General features: G+C 40.5%; 1 protein-coding gene across 3 annotated transcripts; it reads left to right on the top strand.

Annotated features, from left to right (window-relative positions):
- The first annotated feature begins 2,014 nt into the window (after positions 1 to 2,014).
- On the top strand, positions 2,015 to 16,560 carry DPM2 (dolichyl-phosphate mannosyltransferase subunit 2, regulatory). 3 transcript variants are annotated; one of them, XM_030207967.1, is made up of 5 exons: positions 2,015 to 2,110; positions 4,773 to 4,858; positions 9,496 to 9,585; positions 11,051 to 11,153; positions 16,155 to 16,560. In XM_030207967.1, exons 2-5 carry the CDS (start codon positions 4,856 to 4,858, stop codon positions 16,211 to 16,213), a joined length of 255 nt encoding a protein of 84 aa, XP_030063827.1. In that variant the 5' UTR covers positions 2,015 to 2,110; positions 4,773 to 4,855; the 3' UTR covers positions 16,214 to 16,560. The 3 variants fall into 3 exon arrangements, with proteins under 3 accessions (XP_030063827.1, XP_030063826.1, XP_030063828.1); XM_030207966.1 differs by having other exon boundaries at positions 2,018 to 2,178; XM_030207968.1 differs by lacking the exon at positions 2,015 to 2,110 and adding an exon at positions 4,218 to 4,265.
- The last annotated feature ends 1,240 nt before the right edge of the window (positions 16,561 to 17,800 follow it).

Genomic DNA, 17,800 nt, shown 5'->3' with positions numbered 1-17,800 from the left:
AAAAAACGCGAGGACTGAGAGGCAAAGAGGTTTGATTGAGCACAGGAGCCGGCATGACGTCAAAACGTTGAAGCCACTTAGGTTAGTCCATGTTTCCCCTTCCCCCGTTCAGCCGTCGTTTTGCCTACACTCAAAACAAAGCGAACAAACCTATGAGGTGCAGCATCCATGCGTTGTCATTCGTTATTTTTGGTAGCATTATTTAATCTCACTTATATTTTCAAACATGCCAGCTGCACCAGCTTGTGCAGCGTACGGATGTACACAGAGGAAGTATTATAACGGAATAATTTTTCATAGGTAGAGTAGTGATTTGTTATAAATCGTAATCAGTGTGTCATTTGGAGGAGCTGATTATAGGGACACTCTAGCATATGTTATATTCATGCAAAGATTTTTTTTTTCTCCTGGTAAAGGGCCACTAAAACAGACATGTGTTCTGACAATCAGGTGCTCAACATTCAGCGTTTCTATCTATCTATTTATTTATTTACTTATTTATGGCAGTTATATCCCACATTAAACGTGAATTAGGTTGAAACCTGGAAGCATTAAAAATCTTTCTTTTCCCCCTGTGCCTATAGCAAAAGAGAAAGATGGTTTGTGCGAACATGCTCCTTTTGTTTTGTGGAATGCAGTGGTATGTTATAAAAATGCACTTATTATTGTTTATTACTACTATTTAAAGAAATATATTAAATAATGAGGTCAGAGCTACCTTTTTTGCAGAAGTCCAGAGTCAGTCTAAATGTGCCAGCATCTTCCAGTTCTGTGATATATATTTATTGCTTCTTCAGATCAGTTTTCAATAGCATTTTCTCAGTTATTACCCAAACGTGAACACAATTATAATGTTAATTAATAAGTTTTGGATGTTAACTGAATTCTATTATTCTGTCTCACTGTATTTCCAGTTTTGGTGCAGTATAAGTCATCACAAAGATAAAATATAAGAAAACCAATGGACTGCATTAGGGGCTTATAGCCTATTTAGATATGTTTAAACAAATGAGAGATCTGTATGAAAGAAAATATTTATTTTTATTATTTTGACTTATGAAAACCACTTGTCCTTGAAACATGCTCAAACCAGAATAATCCATTTGTACAAAAAAGATGAGGTGAAGATGTGATTCCATGTGCCCCAATGAAAGGAGAGTTTAATTTTACTTCCAATCATAACACCAGGTTTCCCAAGGCAGATTACAACAGTGAAGATGAACCCATCAGTAAACAGCATATCCTCATTGAAATTTGGCCGTTACTGTATTTTATAGAACAGTGTAGAAAAATAAGCACAAAATACAGCCTTTATTAGTGCTGTTCCTACCAACTACAATAGTTTTTAAAGCTGTTTCAGTGATACTGAGTTTTGATTTCATAATATTTATATCTACATAATATATCTAATCTAATCTAGTTCTTATATACCGACTGTAGTTAATGGGACACTTTCAAATCAATTAAAGGTAGAGGAGTGTGGTAGCTGTGTTAGTCCACTCTTAAGGTTATCAATAGAAATCAAACAAAATAAAACATGGAAAAGAAAATAAGATGATACCTTTTTTATTGGACATAACTTAATACATTTCTTGATTAGCTTTCGAAGGTTGCCCAGATCTGACGAAGAAGGGCAACCTTCGAAAGCTAATCAAGAAATGTATTAAGTTATGTCCAATAAAAAAGGTATCATCTTATTTTCTTTTCCATGTTTTATTTTGTTTGATTTCTATTGATAAATCAATTAAAAAAACTGTCTAATAAGTTAAGAAAAAAAAACAAAAAACTTTTGTCCTCCACCTTTTAAGGCACTGCCTATCTAACTGGAACAGCTTTTGACTTTTTACAGCTGGATTCATAGGCAGTCCATTATTTCTAATCATCTTTTACTATTGCTTTCAATAGCTTTTGCTATTGTTTTGGGTGTACTTGTGACTCCGCCTACTGGCTTCCACCCATATAATGGGCTAGATAGCCTCGTACCGTCTCCTGTTCTCAATCTAACTTCCTTGAGAGGTTGCAAATGAAAAAAAAAAAAAAAAACCAACAGCACGAAGAGGAAGGATGGAAGCTTTGAAAGAAAATTTGAATGAGAAGTCCGGTTTTGCAGGTTGGCACCGGCGGCAGCAGCGCTAGAAAAAAAAAAGAAAGGAAAACCCGGCGGCTCACACAAAAAAAGTACCATTGTAACTTTTTAATAATGGCTAATTTAGCGCAAAAGGGGGGATTTAGGCAAAGCTCTTGGATAATAGTTGCCGTGTTAGTCCATTTTAAAGGTAATAATTAGAAATTAAGATGATGCCTTTTTTCTAGTGGACTAACAATATATTTTTCGATTAGCTTTGGAAGGCAACGCGTTCAGGTCAAAAATGAGCAAAACATGACATATTCCAATGACATTCTCCTGGATTAGGGTGGCGTGGGGTAAGAAATAGGGAGAGACGGATTGAGAACAGAAAGTGATAACAGGTGCATTGCAGGCTGCAAATGGGCCTGGTGCAACCCCCCACCCCCAGCACCCCTGTTGCAGTCCTTTACTTTATTACATTTATACATGCATAAGTTCTAGTCGGGGAATCGGTTCTATGTGGCTTACATTAAGTTTATTCAGATATGTAAATAGAGGCAGATATACAAATCTGTCATTAACAGGTCTGGGGTGTATGAAGAGGGAGAATGGAGACAGGAAAGCTAACATAATTTGGTAGGTAGTGCAGTATCGAGATTTGGGTATATTTGTTGTGCAGTCTGTCATTTGATGCTAGGTTGCATCAACATCAGGAATGTTGGTCTCCAGCCCTGCCTGCTCACATAATGTCAGCAAGGGAACCCAATGGATGGGGCACAATTTTAGTACCACTGTTTTCCATGCGCCCTGTGCGGTCGCATATAGCTAGTTACAGCCCTGGTGACAGAGCAGTATACTTTTGTTAAGACCGTTACTGGTTGTGTCAAAATATTTTATCTTTTTAACTTTGGTTTTGCATACCTGGATCGTTTTAAAATTTCCACTTAATATTCTGTAAACCACAACAGACTGAGCAAAAGCTCACTCTGTTGTGGTTTATTGAGTATTGTATGTTTATCTGAGTGAGCTTCCCCTTACCTTGATACATTTAATATTCTGACCATAAAGTCATTGGTGTAGTGCTGTGGTGTTGGAAAATGATCTCCCACAGTTGGATTAGAGGCCAACCGAATCCACATCCGAAATTCACCGCTCAGGTTTGGCAGGAACTGAATCTGTGGCCCCATCCTCTGCTGCAAGTCCATCCCCTCCAAGCCGGCCTTCCTGACAGAAAACCCGTTCCCCCTCCCCCAATCCTCCACCTTTAGGTTCTCCCTGGGCCTACCTTCTAAACCCCTGGTGGTCTAGTGGCCTCTTTGGTGTAGGAGCATCCCAAGTCGTTCTTGCCCCCGCTGACTGTGTTGTGAAAATGGTGGCTGCAATTTCCTGCGGCAGTCACACGGCCACTGTTTTGGGATTGGAATTAGCGTGGGCAGGAACAATCCCCAGTTGTTGTTCCTGGTCATGCCATTTCCAATCTCAAAATGATGACTGAAGATTGCTCCTGCCCATGCTGGTTCCAGTCCCATAATGGCGGCCACAACGTTCCATAGCAGTCTCGGCCACCATTTTCACAACACAGCCAGCAGGGGCAGGAGCAATTTGGGATGCCCCTGAAGAGGTCACTAGATCACCAGGGCTTTTAGAAGGTAGGCCCAGGGAGGGCCAATGGGTGAGGGGTGGGCGGCGTGTGGGAGGGACAGCTTCTCTGTTGGGGGGACTGACTTGTGACAGAGGACCAGGCCACGGTTTTGTTTTTTTCTGAAAATACACAGACATTTTTGGCTGAAACTCAAACCTGGATTTCAGGTTGGCTTTAGTCAGCCTCTACGTAGGATTACCCTGGTTAGCTTCGTGGTGTTTAATGTAGCATCTGTTTGAGTTGATTCTTGCTTTTAGCATCTGCCCCATTTTCCAGTGTAGCATTCTCCTTCATATTTTCTACATTGAATAATATACTACATTTGAAGGGAGCATGAATAGAAACCCCTTATAGTTAATGTTGTTCTCATTTGAGTAAACTGTGGGATCCTGAGATATGTGCTGGCACAGTCTGTAGCCTGGTATATTGCAGGGACATGAGTCATTGTTTTCTATTTGAGCTTCTGTTGGAAGTTTGCTTTTCACTAATTTTTGCTTCAGATAAGGTGGTTGCAGAAGGCCATTATTGGTGGAAGCTAGAAATATTCACCTGGAGGTCTTTTATGATTTTTCTGTTTATCCACTTCTGGATTGTATGTTACTGCATCTCAGAGGTTTTCTTGTCTTTGTACTGGTGTTTTAAGTGAAGAGGCAATCTTCCCAGAGATTATTTTGGGGTTGTAGCCTTTCTGTTTGAAGGATTTAGGTGTTTGTTTCTTGGGTCAGAGCATATACAATGATATTGTGTATGATTGACTTTTTGTATGTGAAAGGTAGAAGCTGTAAGTGTGGAGGTAGCTGTTTCTGTCAATTGATTTCCTGTATATAGATGCTTGTATATACTTGTAGCCATTGTTGATAGAAGCTGTGGTGTCAAGAAAGTTGACTTTTTCTGTGGAATTGTCAATTTTGAATATGATTGAAAGATGGAGTGCATTTAAAATAAGTGTAAAATTGTTTGAGAGTCTCTTTTCCCTCTGTCCAAATTAAAAGAATGCTATCGGTGTACTGGTGGTAGTATTTAAAGGGTATAGTCTAATGTGTTCAAAAATGTGTCTTCCAGGAATCCACAGAACTCTTGAAACACAACACATTACGACCTTAACTTCTGATTGGTAATGTTCCTGGAAGTGCCGTATCAAGGAAATGGTAAGTTTGCTGTGCTTGTTGTGTTACAGCTCTTCAGCCTCCCATGGCTTCACTGATTTAAACAGAAAAAATAGGGATCATCTGTCTGTCTTATTTTAACTTCATTAAAAATATGGTATACTATAAAGTAACAACCATTATTGTTCAAGTATGAAAATTCATATTAACTTGGGAAGTCCACCCAAAAGCTTTAACTAGGAAGACAGACAGTCCTTAGGGGAAAAAATAGCATGAGAAAATAATATTTACTAAACCTGAAGGTGTGTTCACATATGCCTCCTTCAGTATCTAAAAAGCGGGAGCAGTTCTCATGATGTTGTATGGTTTGGGACCCAGGGATTCCAATAGAGTAAATTCTAATTGGTGACTTCTTTAAGGTCTGTTGTCATGATATTTATTTATATTTGCAAAACAACTACAAAAAGTGGAAAGAACACAAAGGTCCCATGGGGTGGATATCGGCTTTTCACTTGCTACTGAACAATTTATTTCTTTTACCAACGGTCTTTCTAAACACCAGATCATTCTCTTTTCACAAGAAGCATCATCAACGATAAATGTGATTATCAAGTACAGTAATACCTCGGTTTTCGTTGACTTCTGTTATTGTTGGTTTCAGTTTTCGTTGATTTTTTTTCAGCGAAAAATTTGTCTCGGATTTCGTCGGTTGCCTCAGATTTCATTGGCGTGCCCATGTGACCTCGCTGCTAATTTTGCGAAAACAAAGGGCGACCCACGCGTTCTCCTGCTCATTGTGGCGTTGTTTCTCGTGTGAGCATCACCCCGCGCGTGTAACGCAACGCACGTAAGATAAAATCACATGTGCTCAAATCTCATTGTCCCTGTTAAGTGTTTCCCTTGCTAATAAGTTAACCCTTTCCCTTTAGCTCCATCATGGGACAATATTTATTCTCTATAAAATGTGTTTTCGGTATGTATTTTGGAGTGTCTAGAACAAATTAATTGGATTTACATTGATTCATATGGAAATAATTGCCTCGGTTTTCGTCGGTTTTGGTTTTCATTCATTGTTTTCGGACGGATTATCAATGAAAACCGAGGTATCACTGTATATGTATCAAGACTCCTGAGGTAGGCATGCATGTGCCGAAACATGGTTCCATGTCGAGTCAGCTTAAATAAACATCTATAATTCCATTCCGGCATCCGGAGTCTGTTTGTTGAAGAGCCTGATCCAGTTTCCACTCCTTTTTGTTTGATTTATTTATATTTTTCATATATACAGCCTGTCTCCAAAAAAAGACTTGGAAGATTCACTTTGAGAGGTCTCTCCACCAGAGCTACGTTATTGGTCTCACTTGTCTTCGAGCAAGATTTGAATGCAGAATTGAGATTATATTTTAGAAACTCACGTCATTGTTTTGTGTTCAGAAATTGTGGATGTATCCTGTTGTTACAAGATCTACACAGGACAGAGGAAAGGAATTTTTGCTTATGAGAGAAGAGACTAGAATGCTGGGGGCCTCGTTCTGTTAGCATATCCGAACAAATGTGTAGTACTTTATTTAGATGTAAAGTACATCTTTTTTTTGCATCTGAACACCTTCAATCTTTTGGCTTGAAAAAGATAAACAGTAGTGGAAGATCACCATAGTTTAGTTGAGTTGTATTAAAGGGTTGTGGGGTTGATCCATGTCTGGTTTTTGCCTTCCTTGATAGTTACTTCCTGTGTGATCTCCTTATTTAACAGGTTTGCTCTCCCCAGTTAGTGGTCTAAGGAAGGGTTGATATTATCAATATTGGTTTTCTTTTTTCTTTCCTTTCTATTATAATGTAATTTACTGATGATGCAATTCTGTTACTTATAACAAGGTATATGCTTGTGAAATATGTTTCAAATAAATAAAGTAAAAAAAAAAAAGATCACTGTTTTTCCTTTTTAACATGGGAGATCTTCAAAATCACTGGCACATCTGCCTGTCTCTGGAGCTGAGACTTCTCTTTCCTGGCTGTGGAGACAGTCCTACAATGGAGGCTGGGAGGGAAACTCCTACTCAGTCCTCCATCCTGGGGAAACCTCTCTGTTCCCAGTGTGTCTCTCCCCAGGTATCCCCCTCCATAAGGCAAAACCACCTTTAAATTTCTCTTCCACAAAGAAATGGGATTGTTAATCAGGGCACTTGGAAGCCTTCTGACTCATCAGCCTTCTTCAGGCTCAGCCCACCTGCCCTATGGGAAATATAGTCCAAACCCTTTAAAGAAACCCCTGCTTCAAGCTTTTCCTTTCTTAAGGTGGAGAATGTTCTTATGGCTTTCTGCCCTTATTCTCCTACATGACATGCAGACCCTAGTTGCTTGTCATAATCACTAATTTTTATCCCCACTTCCCATTATTAAGCTACATAATTAAATGTTCTCAAGTAATTACAGTTTATAGTTTATTAAAATTTTGATATACCGCCCCAGCCTCCCCAGCCTTAATAGGAGGAAAAAAGCTCAACAGTGAAAGGCATACAGTTACTATCGTGGCGCAGTTGTATAAAGATAACTGCTCAGTGTTTTGTGACTGATATTCTGTAACAATTTGTAATATATTGCACTATCCAGCTTATTTTCGAAAGAGAAAGACGCCCATATCGGAGATAGGCGTCCGTTTCCCGTGGGCGCCCAAATCGGTATAATTGAAACCCGATTTTGGGCATCCTCAACTGCAGTCCGTCACGGAGACGAACAAAGATCATGGGGGCGTGTCGGATGCGTGGCGAAGGCGAGATTGGGGTGTGGTTATTGGCTGAGAAGAGATGGGCGTCTTTAGCTGATAATCGAAACAAGAAGGGCGTTTTTGACGAGAATTTGGTCCGCTTTATTTAGACCCTTTTTTTTTCAGGTCCAAGTCCCAAAAAAGTGCCCCAACTGACCAGATGACTACCGGAGGGAATCGGGGATGACCTCCCCTGACTCCCCCAGTGGTCACTAACCCCCTCCCACCAAAAAAAACCCACTTTACAAACTTTTTTTCCCAGCCTGTATGCCAGCCTCAAATTCCGTACCCACCTCCATGACAGCAGAATGTGTTCTATCCTCTGACAGCCTTTCCATGGTTCTGATGTGGCTCTTGGTTGAGTGTGACACCTTTTCTGTTATGCGCACTGCAGAGTCACATCAGCAATGCATTGTGGTGGGTGTAGGGTATTGGGCTCCTTGATTCCACTAGCTTGTGTTAAATGCTCACGATGTTGGTAGTTGGTAGGCTCTACTCCTATGGTGCTTTTCCCTCTGCTTACTGGGTCAGAGTGTGCCCTGTTTTGTTTCCGGTAGTCCATGAGATAGTGGCCATTTGTGTAAGACACTTTTAGATCCCTTTCATGTGTTAGCCACATTACAGCACTTAGTTCTTACCTTGAATGTTTCTGAAAGAAGGCATTGTACACCATTCTGCCAGCTCGGATCTACTGCTAATCTCAGTACCAGCGAGACTCGTTGCCAGTGGGGCACAACCTCTGATCTGCAGTTAACTGTGAGTAAAGGTGCTTATTCAAATAAAGGACATTTTCAGCGAGATTAGTCTTCAGGTGTGAACTGCTGTGCCAAGGTTATACACCAGCAACAAGTCCGGTCCCTGGAGCACTTTTAGTGGGTACTGCAGTGCACTTCAGGCAGGCAGACCCAGGCCCATTCCCCCCCCCCCCCCCCCCACCCATAACACATGTGGTGGTAAATGGGAGGACTCTAAAATCTACGGTACCAACATGTAGTTGCCCCCTTCACACCTAAGAGCTATGGTAGTATTGTACATTTGTCCCTCCCACGACCAAATGGCTTGGATTGGGACGTTTCTGAGCTGGGTGTTTTTAGTTTCCGTTACCGCAAAAAAAAAAAAAAAACGCCCATCTCAGAAGGGACCAAATCCATGGCATTTGATCCGTCCAAACCGTATTTTCGAAACGAAAGATGGACGCCCATCTTTTTCGATAATACGGTCTGTCCCGCCTCTTCACATACCCGTTTTCGGACATAGACGCCCATGGAGATGGACGTTCGCGGTCGATTATGCCCCTCCACATAGACCAGCGTTTTTCAATCGGTGTGCCACAGGCAGGGGCAGACTTAATGTTCGGGCAACCGAACATTCAGTCAATAAGTATCATAAATATTATAAATATCTTAAGATAAATTTTTTCCGAGTTGAGCTCAATCTTCCTAATTCATGCATTAAGCACATGTTTTGTGTTGGGGGCAGGAACTAGGCAGGGCATGGGTGAAGAATAGGTGTGGACTGCATATGAGCTGAGCGCACAGTACTTAATGCATTACTAACTTTCATTTTTGCAGTTAGCGCAGCTTCATTAGTTTCTTCTCAATAGAAGGAGCTAAGTGCAGCTGCGCTAATTGCAACCAGGTTCTGTGTGCACCAGTGTTCAATTGTTATTTGCTGAGGACACACTGGGCACATCCCGAACAATTAGCACAAAGCCTTTGCATTAAACAACACGCTGGTATCTGCTGTTAGGGCGTGTGTTTTGGTAAAAGACCTCTTCAGTTTCTGTTTCTCAAATGTGAAGTTTAGCAAGGTAGTTCTTCCTGAAGCCTTCAGGTGCTTGGATGACACAAGTGTTTCATTTTCTAACTTCAAATGCATAATACAATTTTGTTTTGTTCTCCCTTTTTGTTTTTAGGCCACGAAGACTGACCAGCTGGTGGGTTTCAGCATCCTAGGCTTCAGCCTTGCTCTTTTCACGTATTGCAGCGTCTGGATTATTGCTTTGGTATGTGTTCCATGCCAACTTTTGTTCAACCCCATAACATTTCTCACGCCGACCATTATTGCCTTGCCTCATCCCTAACCTTTTCTCACTCTCATCACTACTGCTGTTCCCCGTTTGCAGCCCCTCCCATCACCTCTGCCCTACTTTACCCTTAATCTTTCTGTACTGAATCAGACCAAAGATATACTAAGCCCAGCACCCTATCTCTGACAGTGGCCAATATAAGTTAAAAGTATTGGACATTCCAAAGAATAGGGCCAGTCGTTCTTGCTAAGTAGTGGCTTTCTCAGGTGTAAATGGCCAATAAATATTTATGGTCTTTTTGCTCCAGGAATTGGTCCAAACCATTTATTAAAATCAGCTATGCTAATTCTTTCAGCACATCTTTTGACAACATATCCTAGAATTTAATTGTGTACTGTATGTGGAAAAAAAATGTTTTGGGGTTTTTTTATTTTCAATTTGTTTTGAAATTGTAACTCTGGGGAATGTTTCCCAGTGGGTTAATTTTGCACATTTTGACAGTGAATGCTGAGATTCTCAGTCTCTCAGATTCACTGCTGGTGCTGAGATGAGCATTGGCATTGTTCCAAAGAGGGTTGCCTTCTGGAATTCATACAATATGCACAGGCAGCATATCAAGATGTGTTAGGCCCATGGTGCCCAATTTCAGTTTCTGTATTTTTGTACCATATTCTCTGGTTTGCATTTGTTGGTACATCCCCTTGGAGGAATAGCCTAGTGGTTAGTACAGTGGACTTTGATCCTGGGGAACTGGGTTTGATTCCCACTGTAGCTCCTTGTGACTGTGGGCAAGTCACTTAACCCTCCATTGTCCCAGGTACAAAATAAGTGCCTGTATATATGTAAACCACTTTGAGTGTAGTTGCAAAATACCACAGAAAGGCGGTATATCAAGTCCCATTTCCCTTTCCCTTTTGTCACTTGGTCAGCCCTTTTGGAACCTTTTCTAGCTCTACTTTATCCTTTTTTGGGGGGGGGGGGCTATCACAAGAAAATACACCACTGTTACCTTCCTCATCCTTTCATCCACCACTACTGCCCTCCCACATTCATACCTCAGCTCTTCATTTCTGCACCCCATCTATCCTCAACCTCTTCTCCTCCTCATTTTCCTCACTGCCCTTCCCAGTCTGCAACTTTATTCCTCATTCTGATCACTACAGCCCTTCACCATCTCTGACCATCACTGAATGCTCCTCTTCTTCCTCATCTGTCTTCTGTAACTGTGAACTATTATGGTTTATGCATGTTCTCCTGCCATCATTCATACCTTCATATAAATGCAGTAGTCTATTTCCCTAAGTCTCCATGGTTTTTGTACTAACGCATGTGCTCTTACACATACTTCAGTTCTGGTTTACCTTCCTTTGAGGTCTTGATTGCTAGGTCTTTAACCATTACATATTTTAGCATAATAATATTTTGTCTTTGTGCCAAACAGCCCTTTATTGACAGTGATCATGTGATCCACAGTTATTTTCTGCCCAGGGAATTTTCGGTACTTCTCCCTTTGGTAGCAGGACTCCTCTTGCTGTTATCTGTTGGTGAGTAATGGGAAGTAGTCCAAACAGCCAATCATGCCAACTTCCTCACTCTACTGTCAACAAATGTAAACTACTTCATTCACAGTGTTTGCCATTTTGCTAAGAAATGATGTGGTATATGTTTTGTTTTAAATATCCATGGGAGACAGTAGCTGCAGGATATGCTGTAGTTAGAGAATGACACAGGGACAGGACCTGCGGTAACGCAGGGGCAGGGATGGGGACAGAGCCCATTGGGACGGGAACAAACTTTGTCCCCGTGTCATTTTCTACTTTGAAGCTTGTTAATGAACTAGGCTGTTATTTATGTTTTGAGTGATGCAGACGATATTTTGATTTTTTGGGAAAAACAAGCAAATATGCTGGCCACAACTAGCAAAATTTGCATGGGGGATCCTGTACATTCCTGCTACCAGCACATATTCTAAGAAGACCTCTTCTATTGCAGGAAGGACTGTGGAAGACAGGAGAGCTAGACTGAATCCTGAGATTTTTGACTTATTCATCCACAGATTAAAAAATCATAGCAGTGCTTCATGGGGCATATTTCTCCCCCGTTAGGGCATACAGAACGGGTTGTATTTTGTACCCCTGGACATTTTAGCAGGGTGAATTAAGATTCCTTGGGGTAGTAGAAGTCAGCTATTGTTGGGGTTGGAAGGGAGGGGGTTATTTTAAAGTTGCTCGTTATTATTGTTTTCTGTTTGTGATTTACAAACAGTTGCATAGCATATTCCTTTTTATACATTAATGAAAAGATTTAAATATAAAATCATAAACATTCAAGGCTTCTGCAGATGAGGATAGGGCCCACAGGGATGGGGTGGGGACAAACATTGTTCCCGTGTCATTCTCTAGCTGTAGTCAAGAGTTATATGCTATAGTAACGCATGAGAGCTGAATTAGCAAACTGTATAAGGGTAAGCTCAGCCTGATAGTTTGTTAGAGTCCATTACAGTATTGCAGGGGTTCTCAACCCAGTCCGTGGGATTCATCCTGCCAGTTGGATTCTCAAGAGAGAGAGAGAGTTGCATGCACTGTCTTCAGTATATTCAGATGTCTGTCCTGCATATTCATTGTGGTGTCCTAAAAGCCCAGCTGGTAGGGTGTATCCCAAGTACTGGGTTGAGAACCACCTGATAGGGCTCTGGGTTTCGGCATGCATTTTGCAGCCTTCAGTTATGTGCTGAGCCATGGTTGAGCTTCCTGTAGATTTTTATATAATCTCTTTTTTTTTTTTTCCAGTCCCACTTCACGTTTCTGTTAAACTCCACTATGTTAGTGTAACAAAGTCATGAAAAGATCTGTTCCCTTTATGTGACCAGAACAAGGTATTGAGGGGCATAGTTATCAACATGATTAACATGCATTATTTTACTACTAACTCGTGCTGTTTTAGCACAGGCCCCATTTTATGCAGTGAGACCTAGTTACAATTGCGTCTTAATGGTAGTCCACATTGAGAACATCTATAAGTCTAAACAGCCAAGCTAAGTCGAGCTGGGAGAGAAATGCATGTGGTGATGGGCCTTTCTTTTGGAACAGCACAGTGAGTGGGATGATTATAACAGACTTCATAAAAGCCTTCTCTGCTGGAGGAAGTGACAGCAGCAGCTGAAATTCAGTTGGCCTCTAGTACATGGACCCGCTTTTTGGATTCATTGACACCAAAGTCTGCTTTTAAACACTCTTGGAACGTGAGCCGGAATGGGGATATCTTGGGGTGAAGCGAAGCAGCAAATGAATTTTGGCGAATATCCTAATAAATAAATAGTGGAATAATGACTGTGAAGTTGGGGGAGGGGGTTTGGGGATGGGACAGAAGGGGGAAAAGTAGTATACTTTTTACAGTGAAAACCCCATTTATGTTTAGAGACTTTGTTCCCATTTTAATAATGACTAGGAAACCAGTGTTGAAGTGTGAAATTTCAGCATATTAATTGCATGGTCACCAGCGTTCTTTCGAAGCTGAATTTGTGTGCATGCATGCCCACAGCACAACATAGTGCACATGAGAAAATATAATGCTGATACATTTTACTTAGCTGTTATAAAGCAGCACAGAGAAACTGAACTTTTCATATGTGCCCCATCTTAACAGCTGAGTGCAATTACTTAAATTAAGCACTCTGCTCAGTTGGCTTTTTGTTCCCATCCATAGGATGGTGCTATAATATTAATCATAGATTTTTGGCAACACTGTTGTTATTAAATGTTAACAGTACTCCTTGTAAGCTGTGTGATTCTTCTTAGAAAGCCCTACTGTGAGGGTTATGGGGGAAAGAGGGGTTTTTTTTTGTTGTTTTTTTTACAGCTGTACAGTTCTCAATTACTGTAACTTTTCCTCACAAGCCTGAAATGTCTGCCTTTTTATGTTTTTAGAAACATGACGGCAGATAAAGGCCATATGACCCATCCAGTCTGCCCATCCTCTGTAACCCCCAATTCTACCTGTTCCTAAGCGATCCCTTATGCTTATCCCATGCCTTTTTAAATTCTGGAACAGTCCTCGACTCCACCACCTCCACCAGGAGGCCATTCCACACCACCACCCTTTCTGTGAAATAATATTTCCTTAGGTTACTCCTAAGCCTATTCCCTCTTAACTTTGTCATATGCCCCATCATTCTAGAGCTCTCCTTCATTTGAAAAAGGCTCTCTAATTCATGTTACATAAGAACATAAGCATTGCCATACTAGGACAGACTGAAGGTCCATCAAACCCAGCATCCTGTTTCCTACAGTGGCCAAGCCAGGTTCCAAGTACCTGGCAAGATCCCAAAACAGTACAATACGTTTAAATGCTAACGTATTGGATTTCCTGTGTGTACTTACTCCAAAGCTGATATCAAATCTGATCATTGTTATCAAGTGGTCCCAGCACCATTACCTCCTGCACCAGATCATGCGCTTCACTAAGGACCAAGTCTAGAAATTTTCCTCCTCATGTTGGCTCCTGTACCAGTTGCTTCATAAAGCAGTCCTTGATTTTGTCAAGGAAGTTTACCTCCCTAGCATTCTCTGATACTACATTTATCCAGTCAATATCGTGGTAATTGAAATCACCCATTATTATTGTGTTCCCCAGTTTGTTAGCCTCCCTAATTTGATAACATTTCTACATCTATCTGTTCATTCTGGCCAGGTGGATGGTAGTACACTCCTATCACTATCCTTTTCCCCTTTACACATGGAATTTCTATCCATAGGGATTCCAAGATGTGTTTTGTGTCCTGCAGAATTTTTAGTCTATTTGATTCAAGGCCCTCGTAACATACAATGCTACCCCTCCACCAATTCAATCCACCCTATCGCTGTGATATAATTGGTACCCTGGTATGACAGTGTCTCACTGGTTATCCTTAAGTAAGACATAAACAATATTGCTATATAATTATTAAGGTAGTAATAACAGTTCATATTTCCCTAATTTTGCACCTTGTTATGATTGCAATTTTTAGTCAAGAACTTCTGCTGCATAAAATTGCTGACAGATTTGGGCAGTGGAAAATTTTGCAGATGAGCTGCAAATTTTGCATATAAGCCATCAATCGCTAGAGGGAACATTAGTGATCAGAATCCAAAGAATGCTGTAATTGTTGAAAAATTGCCAGAATATTGGGTGAATGAGGATGTTGCACATTCTACGGTTATATTAAAATCCATGTGTGTCAGAGACTCCTTTTCTCCTTCTCATTGTACAGTTTTGAACTGGGGCATTGGAAAAGTGACACCGGTTTGGTTATTAATTACTAGTGGAACATAGTTCTAATGTGTTATGGATATAATATAAGCTGCAACTGCTGCTAAATATGTTAGGAAGGGAAGGTTTGTAAAAGATTTAGCAACTGTCAAAATATAATGCAATCACTTCATAACATAATTGGATTTGGTGATTTAATGTCTCTATTTTGGGGTATGCTTTTTGATTAATACAAACAATAAAAGGTTGAACTAAAAAAAATGCAAATGAAGGACCATATGAAAAGGTGTGGCTTGAGGATGTCTGTAAAGATTTATATTTTTCAGTTAGTTCACCATGTCCTACCTTTCCCACCCTCTTTTCTCTAGATTTATGCAATATTCCATATCCTAGAAACTGAAACCTATTGAACAAAAGTTCTACAATTTTTAATGTAAAGGGTTTTAAAAAAGGACTAAAAGGTAAATTTGATGACTGTCCGTTTTGGGGCAGAGTCCATCTATGCTGCAGACGTATATTTCCTCTTTGAAACCTGCCCAAATCTAAATTACCTGTGGGTTTTTGCACCTGATTTTTGTGAAGATAGATTTCACAAGGATTTTTTTTTTAGATTGTTAATCCACGGAGTTGATTTTAGAAAGGCTTTTCTGCATATAAATCCTGTTTTACACACAGAAAAAGGGACTTTTCTTAAATCGCACACCTGACAAGAAGTGTGTTTATACATGTGCTGCAGATAGGAGATATCAGGGGAAATATTCGAGTAAAGTTCCAATATTAATTCATAAACTATATGCATGGAGTATGCACACATATTTATTCCTACCTTGAAGCAGGTGTAAGTTTGTGTGTTTATATTTGCATGCATGCATTATGGGTGCTTATTTTAGAAAGACAGAGTGGTAACTTTATTTCCTTTTATAAAAATAAGCACATTTTTCAAAAAATTTGTAGGCACCCTGTTAAAAAAAATTCTCCTCTATGTATTTCTCTTTCTAATCCCACCCAAAACACAGTTCTAGGAATGTCACTGCCTAAATATGGCCCATTCTGGAAAAGTTGCATGTTTTTTGTAGTCTTAATGAGTCTTCCCCCTGTACAAACAACTTTTGAGGCAAAGTTTGGGAATATGTTAAGGAATGTGTATTTGACTACCTCTGACTTTCAAAGTTTTACTGGTGCAAATCATGATTGTTGGGATCTAAATAGAATGTCTATTTTAATTTAAGCCCATCATTTATTTTTACTGTGGTCTATCAAGATTGTTCTGTTAGTGAAACACACTTCTCCATGTTTAGGGTTCTTTATTTCCTTTGTGATGTGGAAGAACTGGAGACCCAAGAAGAAGTATGAGTAATGTTCTCAGCGAAAAGGACATCTCCTTCCCGTACTATGATGAGGCCCTGAACCTTAAGAAAAACTGGTCAATTATTTTTGACATATTTCAGAGAACAGCTTCTGTCCTCCACTTATAGCAGCAACCTATATACAAACAACACAAGATGGTGTTCTTCACCCTTTTTGTTACCTTCAGCAGGAAGGGTTTTCAACACACTTTAAAATGAAGTGCTGCAGCTACTTGTTCTTGGAAGAAACACCAATTCTGGGAGCCGATGCTATATCAGAAGTCAGTTGAGAGAAAAAGAGTGGTTGGTCTCTATTCTTGAAACCATCAAAAGGAAGAAAAAAAATCCTTCTTCTGAACTTCTACTGTGTGGGATCTAGTTTTTATCATAATAACGTTTTTGTCATTCCTCAACTCCTAGGTTCCTTTTTTATTTTATTTTAATTTTTTTTTTTACTTAATCTTTATTGGTCTTCCCCTACTTCTTTTCCATTTGGTCTCTATTCCCTTTTCCTGGACACCCCACTCCTGAAGAACTCTGTGCTTGGGGACTGGATACGACTCCTTTTAAAATTAGATTAAAATCCATAAGAAAATGTTTTAATTTTCCCCCTTCTCCGCCCATTCTTTTTCTTTCCCATTTAATTTGTAGAAAGTATGAATTAGGCTTTCTGTAATTCAGATACTACAAGGCACTGAATTCTCTGTAGCCAGATGCAATGACACTATTCATTGCACACTTTCAGGGGGTAGCAGCTATTACATAGTTAATGTAATGAGGACTCTTAAAGGTCAGAGAGCAGTGACCAACTCTGTGGTGTTCACAGGGGCAGTTCAAGGCAGTCTTCTGCCTGAGGTGAGAGATGAGCTAGCTCCCCCTCCCAAGGCACCCAAAAGGGAGGGCTTTCTCAGAACCCTGGTCAGAGAGCATGGTGGGGAGGTCTCTTCACACACAACATTGGGTAAATAGTTGTAAAAAAAAAAGCAACTTATATTCCCAGGCTATATATTAGAAAAAATGAAAACTTTGCAAGTTCTTGGTTATACTCAGCGACATGGTGTTAAATGCCAATGTGTATTCTGTTGCCACAGAAGTCCCCTTGATTCAATAATGGCTGCACAGCGTAAATAGGGCATCCTATATAATAAAACGCACCTCCAACATTCTGAAGCTGACTGCATGGCTGAGGCATTCCTGCTCTCTTTATCCATCTCCTGAATTGACATCACGTACTTCCGGGTTTGTCACAAGCAGAAGTGACCAACCACACAAGGTTTCTCGGCTTCAGAATGTTGGAGGTGCATTCTATTAAATAGGATTGGTCAGTTCCTTGAAGCACAGCCAGAGCTCAGCGTCCTGCACAGTAACGCTCAGACACCAGAGAGAGAGGGGGGGGGGGGGGGGGCCCTGACACCAGAGAGAGGGAGGGGGGGCCTGACACCACACTCTCTCGCACTGTGTCTCACATACGCACTTGCACACACTCATTCTCACATACACACTGTCTCTCACAGACACACTCGCACCCAGACTCTCTCTCTCACACACACACACACACACTCGCACATTCACTCTCTCTCTCACATACACTCTCTCAA

The sequence above is a fragment of the Microcaecilia unicolor genome, chromosome 6 (assembly GCF_901765095.1).
Source record: "Microcaecilia unicolor chromosome 6, aMicUni1.1, whole genome shotgun sequence".
NCBI classification, from domain to species: Eukaryota; Metazoa; Chordata; class Amphibia; order Gymnophiona; family Siphonopidae; genus Microcaecilia; species Microcaecilia unicolor.
The sequence above is the reverse complement of the archived record's forward strand: the minus strand, read 5'-3'. Positions and strand labels throughout refer to the sequence as shown.

Bases quoted from the DNA above. Each gene is read 5' to 3' on its own strand.
- DPM2 (XM_030207967.1), top strand. The intron at 9,586-11,050 runs GTATGTGTTCCA...TGTGCCAAACAG, and splicing joins GCGTCTGGATTATTGCTTTG to CCCTTTATTGACAGTGATCA. The intron at 11,154-16,154 runs GTGAGTAATGGG...CTCCATGTTTAG, and splicing joins CCTCTTGCTGTTATCTGTTG to GGTTCTTTATTTCCTTTGTG.